General features: G+C 35.3%; 1 protein-coding gene across 1 annotated transcript in view; it reads left to right on the plus strand.

Annotated features, from left to right (window-relative positions):
• The window catches only part of csmd3a (CUB and Sushi multiple domains 3a), a 317,979-nt gene that overhangs the window by 205,862 nt on the left and 94,706 nt on the right, over window positions 1–17,411 (plus strand). The window contains exons 45-49 of the mRNA XM_084386048.1: window positions 2,760–2,840; window positions 7,793–7,906; window positions 10,638–10,826; window positions 12,317–12,463; window positions 15,013–15,201. Coding sequence (XP_084242174.1) covers window positions 2,760–2,840; window positions 7,793–7,906; window positions 10,638–10,826; window positions 12,317–12,463; window positions 15,013–15,201 — 720 coding nt within the window. The remainder of the gene's footprint in view (window positions 1–2,759; window positions 2,841–7,792; window positions 7,907–10,637; window positions 10,827–12,316; window positions 12,464–15,012; window positions 15,202–17,411) is intronic.

A 17,411-nucleotide genomic window follows, 5' to 3' on the forward strand; every position in this document is an offset into this window, starting at 1 on the left:
GATGTGTGTGTTTCGTCGTTGTGAACTGAGCGATCATCGCAGCACGTCCAGTCTGAAACACCACTGGATGGCCAAGCACACACACAGCTGATGCTGATGAAGTCTCTGATGCCGTTATTTGCTCCGAGTGAGAATGTTAGTGTGAAACTGAACACTGCAGTATATGCCAGTGTTGGTTTCAATAAAAAAACATTTGCACAGAGCAAGCCGATCCACTTTTCCATGTTGATAAGAGCATTAAAATGAGAAAAAAATAATGGGACAAAAAGAAATCAAGGGACATTTAGAATAGATAAAAATGTGCAATTAATTGCGAGTTAAAGGGTTAGTTCACCCAAAAATGAAAATTCTGTCAGTAATGACTCTCCCTCATGTTGTTCCAACCCCGTAAGACCTTCGTTCATCTTCAGAACACAAATTAAGATATTTTTGATGAAATCTGAGAGCTGTCTCACTCCTCCACAGGCTTATGGACACTAGAACTTGCTGGCCCAGAAAATGTATTAAAGACATTGTTAATATAGTCCAAGTGACTCCAGTGGCTCAATCTTAAGTATATCAAGCGACGAGAATACTTTTTGTGCGCAAAAACAAACAAAAATAACGACTTTATTCCACTATTCATTTCCTTCTCTCTGAGCCTCGAGTGAGTTCACGTAGTGTTTTAGCGCAGCGCATCTGTGTTACACGTCACCACGTAGGCTCACTATTGGCCGACGCTGGTCATGTGTGTGATGCGTGTGACGCACAACACAGAAGCGCTGCGCTAAAACACTATGTGAACTCACTCGAGGCCCAGAGAGAAGGAAATGAAAAGTGGAATAAAGTCGTTATTTTTGTTTGTTTTTGCGCACAAAAAGTATTCTCGTCGCTTTATAAACTTAAGATTGAGCCACTGTAGTCACTTGGACTATATTAACAATGTCTTTAATACATTTTCTGGGCTAGCAAGTTCTAGTGTCCATAAGCCTGTGGAGGAGTGAGACAGCTCTCAGATTTCATCAAAAATATCTTAATTTGTGTTACGAAGATGAACGAAGGTCTTACGGGGTTGAACAACATGAGGGAGAGTCATTACTGACAGAATTTTCATTTTTGGGTGAACTAACCCTTTAACTATGACATTAATGTGATTAATCACAATTAAATATTTTAATCGTTTGATGGCACTAATATATATATACATGCATATGTGTATATTTATATATAGAAAATAATTGTACACAGCACACACACATATATTATGTAAACACAAACTTTTATTTTGGAAATGATTAATCGTTGCTCAGCACAAATTGACTTCAATTTTGTCAATGATTTTTGGTTTTACAGTGAAACATGCAGGTGCCTCTCTGCTGGAGATAAATGTGGCCAGAATAACTCTGATGTTTGATGCTTGCGATGCTCACTCGGTTATCGAACAGAGCATTTAACAGGGGAAATAGCATCTGAACACGACAGACGACCTTTAACCCCATCGCATCTCTCTAATCCGTTTTGCCGTTGTGATGGGAAAGCGTTATTCGATAAAGGACAATAATATCTGGGTTAGCATATTTTCTGCTGATGCTTTTGAGGTTTACCAATAAAGCAATACAGCATAAGTTTGTTAAGTCAAGAGCTGCAGAGCACAAAGCTCGTTAGGGTTTTAAAAGATAATAAAATGAGATGCTTGCGGTCCCAGAGCGTGTGTTTCTGTTTCCTCCTGATGAGGAATTTTAAATGAGATGTGCTTTTGTTTATCAGCGGCGCCGTCTCACAATATAGAGGTCATTTAACTGTGTGTAAATCTTCATGATGTTAAGATACTGAGAGCGTTTGCTGGATGAAAACTCATTTAAACTAATCCTTAACTATCTTACAACCTTCCGTGTGTGTGTGTGTGTGTGTGTGTGTGTGTGTGTCGGCAGACATGAACGAGCAACACTCTTTTCTTCTTCTTCTTCAGTTAATCTATCAATTAAACTTGTCGAATAATAACCAATAATAATTACAGAACATTTTTATATTTATTAGCAGGTTCATTTAATATATTTCATGTATACAGTAAAAACAAAACAAGTTTTAATATATATATTTTTTTATTATAATTTTTTTAACTTTATTTATTCATCTGCAATGTATTCATTCATTGTCAACATTGATAATTATAACAAATGATTAAATGTATTAGCAAATTAGTTAAATTACTACATTTTAAATAAATTATTTAATGTTACGGCATTATTTTGATCATATTTTTTAGCAGGTTGTTTAGCATGAACAATATATTACTTTATATTTAACAAAATTATTGCATTGACATTTAAAATGAATACTTTTAATATTATAGCATTATCTTTCTTTTTGAATATGTATATTATAAACATAATTTCCCAGCATTGCTGCACTAAAGCGTGTAGTTCGTATAAACACATTTAAAATGTGTTAATTATATATCTCAGTGAGGGAATATGACATGTTCTGCTCAACATCAAAATAGTGATTATGATCATAACACACCAGTAATAGAAGGTTCTGAATGTATATAATCCTGTTTTAGAAACTCGTTGCAATTAGACAGTGCGCATAATGAGTGTTGGCGAGGCAGATGCTGAGACGGTGATTATGATTCATACTCTCGTGTAATTTTGTTGTGCATTTAGAGAAACTCCAGTGACAGGTGTGATGATTTAAGATGTAATTGTGTGGGTTGTTTTCAAAGCGTTATCACTTAAACGAGCTCTAAACATCACGTATCTCGCTCATCTCGTTCCCAGCTTACCAGCTCCGTGTGTGTCAGCCTCCCGCACCCGTGGCCAACGCAGAAATCCTGGCCGAAGATGATATATTCGAAATTGGTAAGAACATTTTTCATTTTTTATTCTTTATTAAGCTTTACATAAACAGTGAACCATCAACAGCAACACGATATGTTGAAATTAGACTTGAAATTCACCCTCGTTCCTGAATGTTAGAAGTACAAGTCATGCATGTTGTACTGAATATGCAAATAAAGACATGTAAACGTATGAATACATAAACGTGAGAAATAAATACAATGAAATGACTAAATAAAATTAACTTGATAAGAATGCATACGTATACATGTCGTATACCTATATATACACACATACATAAAGATAAACTATATGTACATATATAATTATACATATGTGCAATGCTTATACTTTGCATTCATGCATCTATGAACACGCATATTCACACACTCCTACCATGCGCTTACATACTTGCAACAACCCACTTACATCTGTTCATACACACGTCTGAGTAATCAGGGCTTGAAATGGGGGGAAAAAGGTGCCGGTACTCTAGCTGATCGGACAATGGGTGGTTTTGACTTAGTGGACTTTTCCACTCTTAATAATTCTTTCAAGGTTAAATGGATAAAATCTTTCTTGAACAATCCTACATCTTTTTGGAATGTTATCCCAAATTATATTTTCAGTTCAGTTGGAGGTTTGCATTTTTTGTTACGCTGCAACTATGACATTTCTAAAACAACTTTAACTCTTTCTAGTTTTCATAAACAGGCGTTAATATGCTGGTCCCTGATATATAAGTATACATTTTCTCCACATAATTATTTTATTTGGAACAACCAAAATATTAAATATAAAAATAAATCTCTTTTTTTAAACAAATGGTTTGATAAAAATATACTTTTAGTGAGTCAACTTTTAGATGAAAGGGGTGTCTTGCTCTCTTATGAGCACTTTATGCAAGAATTCTCTTTTCCAGTCCCCCCAAGAGAATATGCCATTGTTTTTGGGGCAATTCCTGATTGTATAAAACCTTTAGTCAATCCTGGCCCTAAAGGTCCTTTATGCTCTCCACCTATATTTGACAACACTAATTTATTTGTTGATCAAACTCCTTTCAGCAGATTGTCAAACAAGAAAATTCGCTCAATTCTTAACAAGGATCAGATTTCTTTACCTGCTTGTGTAAGCTTTTGGAACAACAAATTTGATAACAATATAGTATGGGAAGATTTCTGGCTCCTTCAGAAAAAGTTATTTTTATCTAATAAAGTTGTTGAAGTATCTTTTAAAATTATTCATAATTGCTATCCAGTTAATTATAATTTTGCTAAATTTAATAGTAGTATCTCCCCTTTGTGCACCTTTTGTCATCAGGTCGATGAGACAATTACTCATTTATTTTGGGAATGTATGTATTGCAAAATATTTTGGGTTGACTTTTCAATTTTTGTTAAAAGATATATGTCTGTTAACTTTTGTATAAGCCAAAAAATTGTGTTTTTTGGTGACTCTATGAAAGTAGACCCTTATCATTTTAAATTTATTCTCAACTTATTACTTTTTCTTGCCAAATTTTATATTCACAAGTGTAAGTTTTCAAAGAAAACTCCTTCCTTTTTCATTTTTAAGAAAGATTTTGATATATATTTGAACTCCTTGAGGAATTCTAAAAACTCTGCTGCTTGTAAGACTCTACGTTGGTGTCAATCATTTAAGCTAGCTTAATATTATTTATGTTTATGTAATGTAACCCTCTTTTTCTGTGTATTGTTTGTTCATTTATTGCTCATTTATGGTTGTTTTGTATTTGTTATTGCATAATAAAAAAAAAAAAATAAATAAAAAAAAAGGTGCCGGTACTCTCTTGCATTGGCAAGTAATCATGACATTTGAGATTTCTACAGTGAAAAACAAAACTTGGAGATAGCTGGTACAACAACAATTTATTGATATTTATGAACAACATAAATGTAAAGTCGTGTGTGTGTGTGTGTGTGTGTGCGAAAATGGAACTACTCCAACACTGTAAAAAATCTGTAACACTCCCAAATCAAAAATTTCAAATTGACCGATAACATCAAAATTTTTCAATTGGCCCAAGTGAAATTCTGTAAATTCTAAAATTAAATGTACAGATTTTCACTTGGGCCAATTGAAAAATGTTGATGTTATCGGTCAATTGAAATTTTTGATTTGGGAGTGTTACAGATTTTTTACAGTGAAGTCTGCAAGTCCAAAAATACATTTATTGTGAGATTATTACATTTTATTTAATTAAATGTATTTATAGTGAGGTTATTATATTTTCATGTCATATTCTGTGTTAATTTTGACCACGAACCATGCGCTGTCACTTTAATTCAGCGCGTGCAGCACAGCGAAAATAGACATGGTGCAGAAATGATTGTTGCACGGCTGTATACGCACCGCTCCTGAAACGCATTGCCGGACCGCATCCTCGTGCAGTGTGAAAGCTCTAACCTGTTAATATGGGTGCAGAAAAAAATAAGCACTGTATACACGCATTGGAAACGGAGTATATGTGAAATGGCCGTGACACTGACGCTTTTTTCTGTCAGTGGTAGAGTACCGGCTACATGCGAGAAGTAGCGGTACGCAAGAAAAAGTGCAGGTACGCTTTGGAGTAAAATGCAGAAGGGCTGGTACTGTGTACCGGTGAGTACCGCCCCACTTCGAGCACTGTGTGTAATAATAAAAAAGTTACTCTAAATAAGTAAAGGAATATATGAAATAATGGATAATACTCGTTCCCTGTGACATTAACATTAACAAGAACTAAAACAAAAGGCAAAGTAATCTTTATTATAACCCCAATTGTCCGATGAAAACTGAAAAAAATATTCGTTGAATTTAATCAATTGTTTTATCGTAAGTCGTTGCATTCAATCGGTTTAATCTACATTTAAACAAATGCATTAAGTTGAACTAAAATGTATCATGTTCAACTTAATGCATTTGTTTAAATGTAGATAAAACCGATTGAATGCAACCACTTACGATATTTTTTTTTTATTAAATTCAACGAATAATGGTTCCGTGTTAAAATAACAGACCACATCTAAGACTACACTGTAAACCCGAATAAGTTGGCAAAACTCAAAGAATTTAAGGCAAAAAACCTCAGTTTTTAAGTTACGCCTGAATTTATATAGCTGTATATATAAAAAAAAATTATGTGTGTTTTTGCCTTTAAGTGGATGGTAAATAATGTTGAGATTATCAATTTCACTTTTGCACACCAAATAAATAGAATTTTTGGCATGTTGCAAATTTGCAACAACGGGCATTTAGGGTAATGTTTTTTACAAAATGGTAACATTAATAAAACACATTTTCCCATCTCAGGTATGTAGATTTTATTCATGGCACAAAGTTGTTAGAACTTATAAACTTTAATTGACAAATTAATGAATCTTGACAACAGCAAGAAACAAAACACTCTCCTACTCCCTAACATTGACAGTAGTTTTTATACATTCCATGTTACACTCTGTTTAACTCTTTCCTTGTTTCTCCAGTGCATACATTATATATTCTTATAGTGTTATATCCTAACATGCTATTTTTTGTAAAAAAAAAATAATAATAATAAAAAAAAAATTTGGGGCTGAAACCATCTAAATACAGCATTATTATAATATGTCGCCATTAGCCAAATCCAGCCGTTATGGACCAATGTCGCAAATTTGCTACAAACAGAAATCTACAAAGTACGTAAAAAATATTCGTCACATGAAGTCTATATGAATAACATAGCTATAGAAGCAATCGATAAGCTGGTACATATTTTTATCTTAGCACAACTTTTTTTCATTTTGGGCAATTTCTCCACATTTGCGCCCTTGATATGCGGATTTTGCAAACCAAAATATTAGCTTCGGTGACCCGGATGTAGTTTCCACTCCGACCGCTCCTACGAGAAACCAGTGCGTGCAAAATGTTCCTAGGTGTGTATCGAATGTGCACAAACAGGCATTGGGGGAAAACACACGCTATCTCGCCTGCAGTCTGAATGGAAGGGGTTTGTTGCAAATTTGCGACAGTGGGCGTTAAGGGGTTAAGAAAACCTCAGTTTAAGTAAACATTTTACTTGTTCTTAACTTGAAATGTTTGAGCACACTAATTCATACATTTAACTTAAAATGTTCATGTTACCTCAATGTGAACATTTTTATTAGTATAAACTCAGCTAGCTATAACAAGCTAGTTCAATAAATGCTAAATTGTTGATTTGCTAGCATGTTAACAACAGCATGATATAGCACTTGCTGTATGAGTATGATTATAAAGCTTTTAACAAACTTGCTCTCATACTAAGCTCATGCTCCACTGATGGCAACTCTCCTAAAACCAGCATTAACAGAAATTCTTCTAAATTAGCATAACAAGGCATTAATCACTACTAAATCTCCAACTTAACAAATCCCATTATATTACACTTAATTTTAGTATTTACTCTCTCTTTCGAAGTGTAATGGGCAAAGCATGCTGGGAAATAGAAATTAGTTTCAGTTAAACTTAAGTTTGTCTAAATTAAAAGAATTAATTTAATAAAACTCAAAACAATGAAACAGTTCAGTTTACTTAGAATATATCAGTTCTGTGAACTTGAAAGAAAAAGAAAGTGCTAAATACTCATAAAAGGTCATTTGACTGAACTAATTCGTTTAATTTAAGTTTGTCCTACTCAAACCAAGTCATTATTTTGAGCGTTAGGGTTTAGTGTGTAGTCGAAGCACGTAAGAACAGCGTTTGATGATCAGTTGTGTGTGTAGATTTATCATCGAACCCTCGTTAAAGAGAAACCCACCTTCACAGTCCAGCGTTTCTTATTTAATGTGAAAGAAAAGGCCTCTTTCTGTGGGGAAAATAACAGCGACGCTCTGCATTTGTCATCATTACTGTCACGAGTGTGTAAGCGGTCAGGTCTTAATTAGCTAATGTGTTGTTGAGCACACACTGCAGTGGGAAAGAGAGATGTGTGTGTGTGTGTGATTCCTCAACAGGAGACATCATCAGGTACCGGTGCCTGCCGGGCTTCTCGCTGCTCGGCTCCGAGATCCTGACCTGTCGGCTGGGCGAGAGACTCCAGATGGATGGTCCTCCTCCCGTGTGCCAGGGTGAGTTTGGCAGCGCGTTCGACACGCTGTCTCATTTGTGTGTGTGTTCGTCCTGATGTCGTGTCTCGAGTCGTTAGCTCTGCCGCTAGTTGTTAGGCTCTTTTGGACTTGCGGATTCGGGAAACTGATGTAGAGTGACGCTAAAAGGCCCACTTTTTCGTTCTTCCCGCTGTGGTGGAAAGCTGGATGCTTTTAATGTTGTTTATGTGTCTATGTGGTGTTTTTAATACACTTTAAGACAAATGTGTAAGTTCATAAGTCGACTCCATTGCTGAGTATTTCCTCCTTAAAACTGCAGTGAACCAAAGACAGTCTCAAACACACGCTTTGAAATCGCTGGTGTTTCTGACGTCACAAACTACCTTGTAACCAATCAGATCAACGTGTGATCGTCAACCAGTGGATCTCTGAGCTGAGGGAGTGAGTGGAGGCGGGGCTCATTTGCATATTCATAGAACCGCGCATACTAAATGAGGCAAGGGTGTCGAGTTACATTCAAGATGTTTTAAGGCGTGAATAAATATGCCATTTGGTGATCAAAGATGAGTTTTAAGGGATAAAATGATTGACTACAGGGGGACTTGAAGGGTAAAAAAGAAGTTCAAGATACATGAACAGCTGAGAGCGGCGTTTAGATGAATATGTACATTTCTGCTGTGCTTTCCTCTTTATAATAAAAATATAAAAAAAAAACATAAAAAATGACATTGGTGAGAAAACAGGCGTTCAGAAAGCATCTGATTATAGCGATGTGAATTTGTTCGTCATGTCACGTTTATTCATACAGCACTTTATACAATCGATTTTTAAACTTTACATTTTTAAAAATGAAAAACGGTGTCAGTGTCGCTTTTAATTACAATCACAGCTCCAGTTTCTACTCTAAAGCGTCTCTCTAGTGTGCTCATGTTGTTACTCACGTGACCTCGACGGACTGAACAGAAGAAATTAGCCGGAGAAGATTTTAGGGTCAAAGAAGGCGGAGCCTCCTAGCCACACCCACTTATTACATCATCGCAATGGACCAATGGTAGCTGGAAGATGTTTAACAGCCAGAGCAATTTTTTCCGGAAACTCAAACTGCTTCGAACTCTCAAAACAAATACTAAAAGAACTGAGCTGATTTCGTTTAAAATGATGTCACACCAGTTTGAGCTTGAAGTGTATCAGCGCCTTAAAGCTTAAAGTGTAACTTCACCAGTTTTCAACCCGCCTTGTATTGTTGCAATGTCGGTAGTGTGTTTAAATATGTAAATGTTTTTCTCTCTGTTTAGCCTAAAACACTGTGTTCGTGCTCATCCAGTTTGAAATGTTGACTACAAACATGGAGGTTTTTCAGATTCTCTCCATATTTACAGTTCTTTGCCGCCTTTATCCGCTGCCTTCAACTTAAACATTCACTCTTACAATTATGACTTAAAGTTTATTAAGAAGTATTTCCTAATAAAGCAAGGTGGTATTTGACTCTGGTCAAGCTTATCCAATAGGAGCAGAGTGGGCGTGGCCGACAACATGCCCAGTGCATTATGGGAATTGAAGTTTTCCTTCCTATGGCATCGTGTTGAGTAGCTCTGCAAAGTTGCACTCCACAAAACTGTTTATTAAACATAAAATATTCTGATTGAGTGATGTCACATTTTCACTTTCAGTGAGAACAGACAAATTACTTGTCAGAGGAAACTTGTCACGTCTCGTCATGTAAATTATGAGGCAAGAAACATTTATTTCAAGCTTGACATTATAAGTGGTCTTCGGGGGGGGGGGGGATAAAGTGTAAAATAAAATGATGATAAAGTGAAAATGGTTCCTTTTGGGAAATGTATTATCACAGACCATGATGATGCAATCAGTTTATACTGTAGTTGATTGTATTCAGATGATGTTGAAGCCAACATTGACTGGTTTAAAAAACATGATTTTATTTTTATTTTACACAAAATATTCAATATTCCAGCTGAAATGAACACTGGCAATAAAACCAGCTAAACTTATTCCTTTTCACACAAATTAGAATTATTATTAATAAAGACATTATGTTATCACCTCAAAACTCTTTTACCATCATGCATGATTAGTAAACTAATACTTTTTGACATTTGCATCAAATAACAAGCTCCATATGCTTTTGTTGTTGTTGTTTTTTACTTGTTCGTTAGCTCGGTTAGCTCAGTTAGCCGGTTAGCTCGGTTAGCTCGGTTAGCTCAGTTAGCCGGTTAGCTCGGTTAGCTCAGTTAGCTCGGTTAGCTCGGTTAGCTCAGTTAGCTCGGTTAGCTCAGTTAGCTCGGTTAGCTCGGTTAGCTCAGTTAGCTCGGTTAGCTCGGTTAGCTCAGTTAGCTCGGTTAGCTCAGTTAGCTCGGTTAGCTCGGTTAGCTCAGTTAGCTCGGTTAGCTCAGTTAGCTCAGTTAGCTCAGTTAGCTCGGTTAGCTCAGTTAGCTCGGTTAGCTCAGTTAGCTCAGTTAGCTCGGTTAGCTCAGTTAGCTCGGTTAGCTCAGTTAGCTCGGTTAGCTCGGTTAGCTCAGTTAGCTCGGTTAGTTCAGTTAGCTCAGCATTGCACGTCACATGCTGAAAGAGCTTAAAGACTCAGAGAAGCGAGCGCTAGAATGCTAGAATGGCTTTTGTTAACACGATCAGGTTTAGTGTAGATGCCTTTCTGCGCCTCATGTGTGTGTTTCCAGTGCGTCTGTGTTGGTTCTTGCAGTATTTAACACACGCTGGTTTGTTTTCTTCGCAGTGCAATGTCCCGACAGCGAGGTTCTGTTCGACTCGACCGGTGTGATCCTGAGTCCGGGTTACCCCGACAGCTACCCCAACCTTCAGATGTGCTCGTGGATGATCAACGTGGAGAAGGGCTACAACATCACACTGCACTTTGAACTCTTCCAGACGGAGAAGGAGTTTGATATCCTGGAGATCTTTGATGGTGGGTGTGAATTATTCCTCATATCCAGGGCATCATCTGTGCAACTGCGGCCCTGAATATTGCACACATTATTCTCCGGCCTTGTCGCAACTCTGACACTTTTCTGGAAAACTCGAAATCACATTTGGAATCTGTTTGAGTCTTTTTTTAGATCCGTGAGCATTACGGGAGAAATGTTTCCCCATTTAGGACCTGCAGATATGCAAAGCGCTGGGAAGACTCGAGGATTTCTTGATAGCGAGGCAATGCCAAAGACAATTCGGAAAACATTCAGAGTGTTATTAGCGCTAATTACTTAAGTGCTTGCAATCAGCAAATGACCCTATAACTCATCATTGATTGGATGCTCGTTAATGCCCATGGCATTTGCAGAGACCCAGTGGAATAGGAAGTGAGAACCAATGGCAATTTCCGTCTCTCAGACCAGCTTTTGTGTTCATGTTTTGCAACGAGGCAATTTTTGCAGCTCCTTCCCAAGAGTCTTAAAGTCCCCCGTGGTGAAAGTCAAGTTTTAATGTTGGTTATATGTCTATGTGGTGTTTTCTAAGCTAAATTCATAAGTCGACACCATTGCTGAGTATTTTCTCCTTAAAACTGCAGTGAACCGAAGACGGTCTCAAAACTGCGGTTTGAAATCGCCCCTGTTTCCTACATCACAAACATGTGACCAATCCCGTCACGTGTGGGCGGGGCTTTCCTCCAATGACTTTCTATCCATGCGTCTCAATGTCCACGCTATCCATCCTAAACAGTCAGAGATAGGGGTGTCACAATATATCACAATACAAAAATGCTACAATATGTATCGTGTACAGGCTAGTTCACCCAAAATAAAGAATACTGGTGTTAAAAAATTCAAGTTTACAGAGTTTTAGTGTCAGTACTACATTAAACTACTATATAATGTTGAATATAATGTATAATAATGCAATGGGGGAATATTTGTGTGTCCTGATAAAGCCAAATGTCTGATGTGTAAAAAGTGGCCGACATTATTTTAAATATATCTAGTCAGTGACAGAGTTCAAGCATATTCATCTAAAATAACTCTGTATTTCCAGCTTCAGAATCATGAATATTGTTATTCTGGTGTCTCTATTGTCCTGTGCTTTGGGCTTCAAGCCTGTTCATTTGCACCCCAATGTAAAACCAAATTTAGCATTTTAATCAACAGTTCATTTTTTGTCAACCTTTTATCATATGTCTTGGAGTATCGCAATAATATCGTATTGTGAGTTCAGTTTCGTGATATGTATCGAATCGTGACGTATCGGTATCGTTACACCGCTAGTGTGTGAGATCAGAATAAGTGCGTCCCAAAGCACAGTTTGCTGAAGAGAGTCTCCGGATGATCTACTGTTTCCGAAGCCGACTGTTGCGCTCTATTACAGTCGTCTCTTATTCAACAATTTCTTTATTTCTTAATTTATTTGCTCGTGCATTTGCATTGGAAATGCAAATGTGGTTTGTTTCTGTATGCATTTGTCCAGGGCCTAACGTGTACAGTCCGAGTCTGGCGGTGTTGAGCGGAGACCAGCGAGTGCCCTTTAACCTCACCACCACGGGTCACCAGCTGTTCCTGCGCTGGTCGTCCGATCACGGCACCAACAAGAAGGGCTTCCGGATCACTTACGTGGGTGAGTATCAAAGTATGTATCCCCGATCGGTAATTCCTTTCAGTTCTGTGTGTGTCTCTCGTTACCTTCTGTGTGTCCGGCCCATGTCGTGTGCGTTTAAGTCCGTGTCCCATCTGTCCGTGTCTTTGTGTCCAAATGTGTGTGTATTTGTATGTCCAGCAGAAATTGCTTCTGTCATCCAAACTTAGTTTTATGGTTTAAATATTACATTCTATAATGTAATAATTAAACCATAAAACTAATTTTGGACGACGCATCCCGCGTGTGCAGCATGTAACATAATGACACACAAATGATTCGTGTTAATTACATTTATGGCTCAATACTAGCATAAGAAAAATTGATTTTTTCAAATGTTATCAGAAAGACGCTGATCAAATAAATAAATAAATACAAATATTCAGCGTATATTGAAATATTTAATTTTTAAATGACTGACAGCATCAGAAAAATAACTTTAGGCAAACCAGTGATGAATTCCAGAAGTTTTGATACAGTATTAAAATTAAATCTAGAAAGCGTAATAAAGTGTTGTATTTATATCTAGAAATCTAAAGGAGAGTATAATCGATTTTTTTTTTTTTTTATTAAGTAAAACTTTATTTTGATGCTCCTAATAGACTATAAGTAACTTTACAACTACATGTGAACTTACTCTAACTCGACTAATGAGAGCGAGTTGACATGTAGGTGCAAAGTTACTTATAGTTACTAATAGAATGTATGAAGTGGACTATCATAATCAAATTAAAGTGTAATCAAGAATGATATAATTAAATTGATTGTCATCTTAAATGTATTATAACTCTATTGGGAATGTAATTAAAACCTTCTTAGCGTAATTATAGGGCAAGATCTGCCAAACTCTAATTTATGTAATGAAAAGGCAATGAGATATTATATTTCGTTTGGTAATTTATTAATTTAATATACTTTATTTAATTTAAAGAAAGTTGCAAAAGTAAACTAAACAGTTTACTATAGTCTAATGAGTTCATGCAACACATCTTGAGATTAGTATTATTTTTTTAAATACTAGATGACAATATTATTATCTAGTATTATTTATAAATAAATAGTGATCCATAGGGACCTCGGCTAGGGCTTCAAAATGCTCAGAAATGGCCCTGCTCATATTTTAATGCACATTTCTGGACAGTGCATAAATACAATGTTCGATGGAAACACCAAGATGTGAATAAAAATTCCAAAATGTGCATAAAAATGCTGACGTGGACATAAGCACATAAACTGCCAGGCTAACATGCAGAAAATAACCACATTGCATTAACACCAATGATCAGTATTTCCTTTTAAGAAATGACTTAATGCAATTTAAATAAACTCCAAAATTCAAATGTTAAATTAAAGAGGTGACCTGCTTACATCGGCTCGTTTCCGTCAGACTGGAATTAAACAGAAAGTGCTGTTTTGTGTGTGATGAAGCGCGTCGAGTGTGTTTAAAGTAGTTCATGTCATTATTTGACTGTATCCTGAAAGCTGTGACGCTGCAGACGCGAGTGTGTGTGAAAGAAGATCCTCAAACATTCAAAGTCCAAATTATGATGTGTAAGAGTATTATAAAGCAGATGCATTGTGCCATTTCATATTTCGGTAACACTTTACTTAAAACCTTTATATATAATGCATGCAAAGTATTTGAATGCATTTATTATGCCTTGTAATGCACCTTATGAATAACTGTAACCACAGCTATAATATTACATATTCATCGAACACCTTTAGAAAGAATAATGCATTAAAACACTTGATAAACAACCAGTTTCAGATGCAACAAGGAATCTGCAAATATTATAATGCAATTTAACTTTAGTTTCTAATATTTATGAAGTATTATAATGTGCATTATGAACACCATTATTATAATGCATTATACATTATAAAATGTTGCAGATCTGAAAGTTTAATAATAATCATACACAATTACAGCTTATGACCAATACTTTATAAATCTATCTGTCATATATATATTTAATGAACATGCTCAACTTTAAAAAGGTTTCCCATGACAATAATTGTATGATTTAATGGTTCGACTCATAAATGAAAGCCCATTCGTTATCTAGTGATGCACAACCTTGATAAACTCTATTATTTTCTGCACGACACACTAAAGTTGAGTAGTTTAGAAAGCTTATAGCTTTGGTTTTTTGTCATTGCAGTGTTTTTATTCTACCTTCCTGTAATCATGTCGTTTCATATATATTTGATTGAAATGCATTATAAAATATTATAATGCATTTTAACTTTAGTTACAGTTATTAATGAAGAGATATAAAGAATCACAACATGCATTATGAATACGTTTATAATGCATTATACATAAAGGCTCTAAGTAAAGTGTTACCCATAATTATTTTTCAGCAACATGTTTTTCTAGTGTTAAAGCAACAACAGAAATGCACACGTGTCCGTCTGGATGTGAATCTGCTGGTAACTCTAACATCATTGAAGGCTGGATTACTGCGCTGTATTGGAGTGTTGTGGAGGGTTTATCAGTGTGTAATGACCCGGTCTCTGGTCGACAGCGATGTACTGCAGTACTCCAGACTCTCCTCAGCACGGCTTCGTCCTCAGTCAGACCGGCGGACACGTGAACAGTGTCGTGCGCTGGGCCTGCGATCGCGGATACCGGCTCATCGGGAACAACTCGGCCGTCTGTAGGAGGACAGCGCTCGCTCATCTGGCCTGGGACTCCACTGTGCCCGCGTGCCAAGGTGTTTCTGCAGTCACACACACACACACACACACACACACACACACACAGAGTTATCGTTTGTGTTGAGTTGTGATTGTGTTTCTACATTCACTATCATTCAAACGTTTGGGTTTATAATGATGTTAAAAGAAGTCTCTTCTGCTCACCAAGGCTGTGTTTATTTGATCAAAATACAGTAAAAAAAAAACTGAAATATTATTATGATTTAAAATATCAGTTTTCTATGTGAATATACAGTAAAGTGTAATTTATTCCTGTGATCAAAGCTGAATGTTCAGCATCATTACTCCAGTCTTCAGTGTCACATGATCCTTCACAAATCACTCTAATATGATGATTTGATGATCAAGAAACATTTATGATTATTATCAGTGTTGAAAGGTTTTTGCTTATTAATATTTTTATGGAAACTGTGATAAAAACTGTTTGAGATATGATTTTTTTACATTTAATAAAATATTTAATTATTAAAAATGTAATGTAATAAGTTTAATGAATGCTTTTCATCATCAAGGATACATTAAATTGATTAAAAGTGACGTAAATACATTTATAATGTTACAAAAAGATTCTATTTCAAATAAATGCTGTTCTTTTCAACTTTCTATTCATCAGAGAATCCTGAAAAATGTGTATATATGTGTGTAATAATGCTGGAAATTCAGCTTTGACCACAGGAATAAATTACACTTTACTATATATTCACATACAGTACCAGTCAAAAGTTTGGAAACACTACTATTTTTAATGCTTTTGAAAGAAGTCTCTTATGCTCATCAAGCCTGCAGTTAAAAAAAACAAAAACAAAACAGTAATATTATGAAATATTATTACAATTTAAAATAATGGTTCTCTTTTTTAATATACTTTAAAATGTAATTTATTTTTGTGATGCAAAGCTGAATTTTCATCAGCAAGTACTCCAGTCTTTGGTGTCTTATGATCCTTCAGAAATCATTCTAATATGCTGATTTATGATCAATGTTGGAAACAGTTGTGCTGCTTCATATTTTTTTATAACCTGAGATACTTTTTTCAGGATTATTTGATGAATAAAAAGTTTAAAAGAACTGTATTTATTTAGAATAGAAATCTTTTGTAACAATATACACTACCGTTCAAAAGTTTGGGAACAATAACTATTTTTTTTAAAGAAATTAGTACTTTAATTCAACAAGGATGCGTTAAATTGATAAAAGGTGATGGTAACGATTTATATTGTTAGAAATGTTTTTATTTTGAATAAATGCTGTTTTTATGAATAAATGCTGTTAACGTTTTACTCATCAATGAATCCTGAAAAAAGTATTCCAACAAAATATATTAAACAGCACAACTGTTTCCATCATTGATAATAACTGAGTATCAAATTATCATATTAGAATGATTTCTGAAGGATCATAAGACACCAAAGACTGGAGTACTTGCTGATGAAAATTCAGCTTTGCATCACAAAAATAAACTACATTTTAAAGTATATTAAAAAAGAGAACCATTATTTTAAATTGTAATAATATTTCATAATATTACTTTCTTTTTTCCTTTTTTCTTTTTTTTTTTTTAACTGCAGGCTTGATGAGCATAAGAGACTTCTTGCAAAAGCATTAAAAATAGTAATGTTTCCAAACTTTTGACTGGTACTGTAGAAAATCATAATAATAATAAAATAAAAAAATACTGTATTTTGATCAAATAAATGCCCCCTTGGTGAGCAGAAGAGACTGTGCAATGATAGTGTATATATACTAGTATATATATATAGATATAGTATATAACATCATAAAGCAGAGACAGATATCAGAGCAACAGAAGTGTTGTCCAAAGAGAATCAAAAATACATTTGTTCAAATCACTACTAGGAAAATATAATAACAATAAAAACAAAACAAAACCCATTAATAAAAGGGTAATTAAAGTTAATGGGTTTCTGAGAAAGCAGATTTTCAGCTCTATAATAATGGAGCAAACGCTTCAAGATTGCAGAACCTTTTAATTCTGAAAGCAGTCCATGGAGAATCTGCCAAGAAAATATGAAATTGGCATATTTGAAGGAAGTTCATTTGCATGCTGAACGTGTAGTTTGTGGAAGCGTGGACTGCTGCTTGCTGGATAAGAGATGATCATTATACAATATAAAAGTCAGTGTCAATATAATAAGCATAAATTAAAAAGTTGGTTTACCCAAAACTGAACCGACCGAGTGAGCAA

Source organism: Rutilus rutilus, assembly GCF_951802725.1.
Source record: "Rutilus rutilus genome assembly, chromosome: 17".
Lineage (NCBI taxonomy): Eukaryota > Metazoa > Chordata > Actinopteri > Cypriniformes > Leuciscidae > Rutilus > Rutilus rutilus.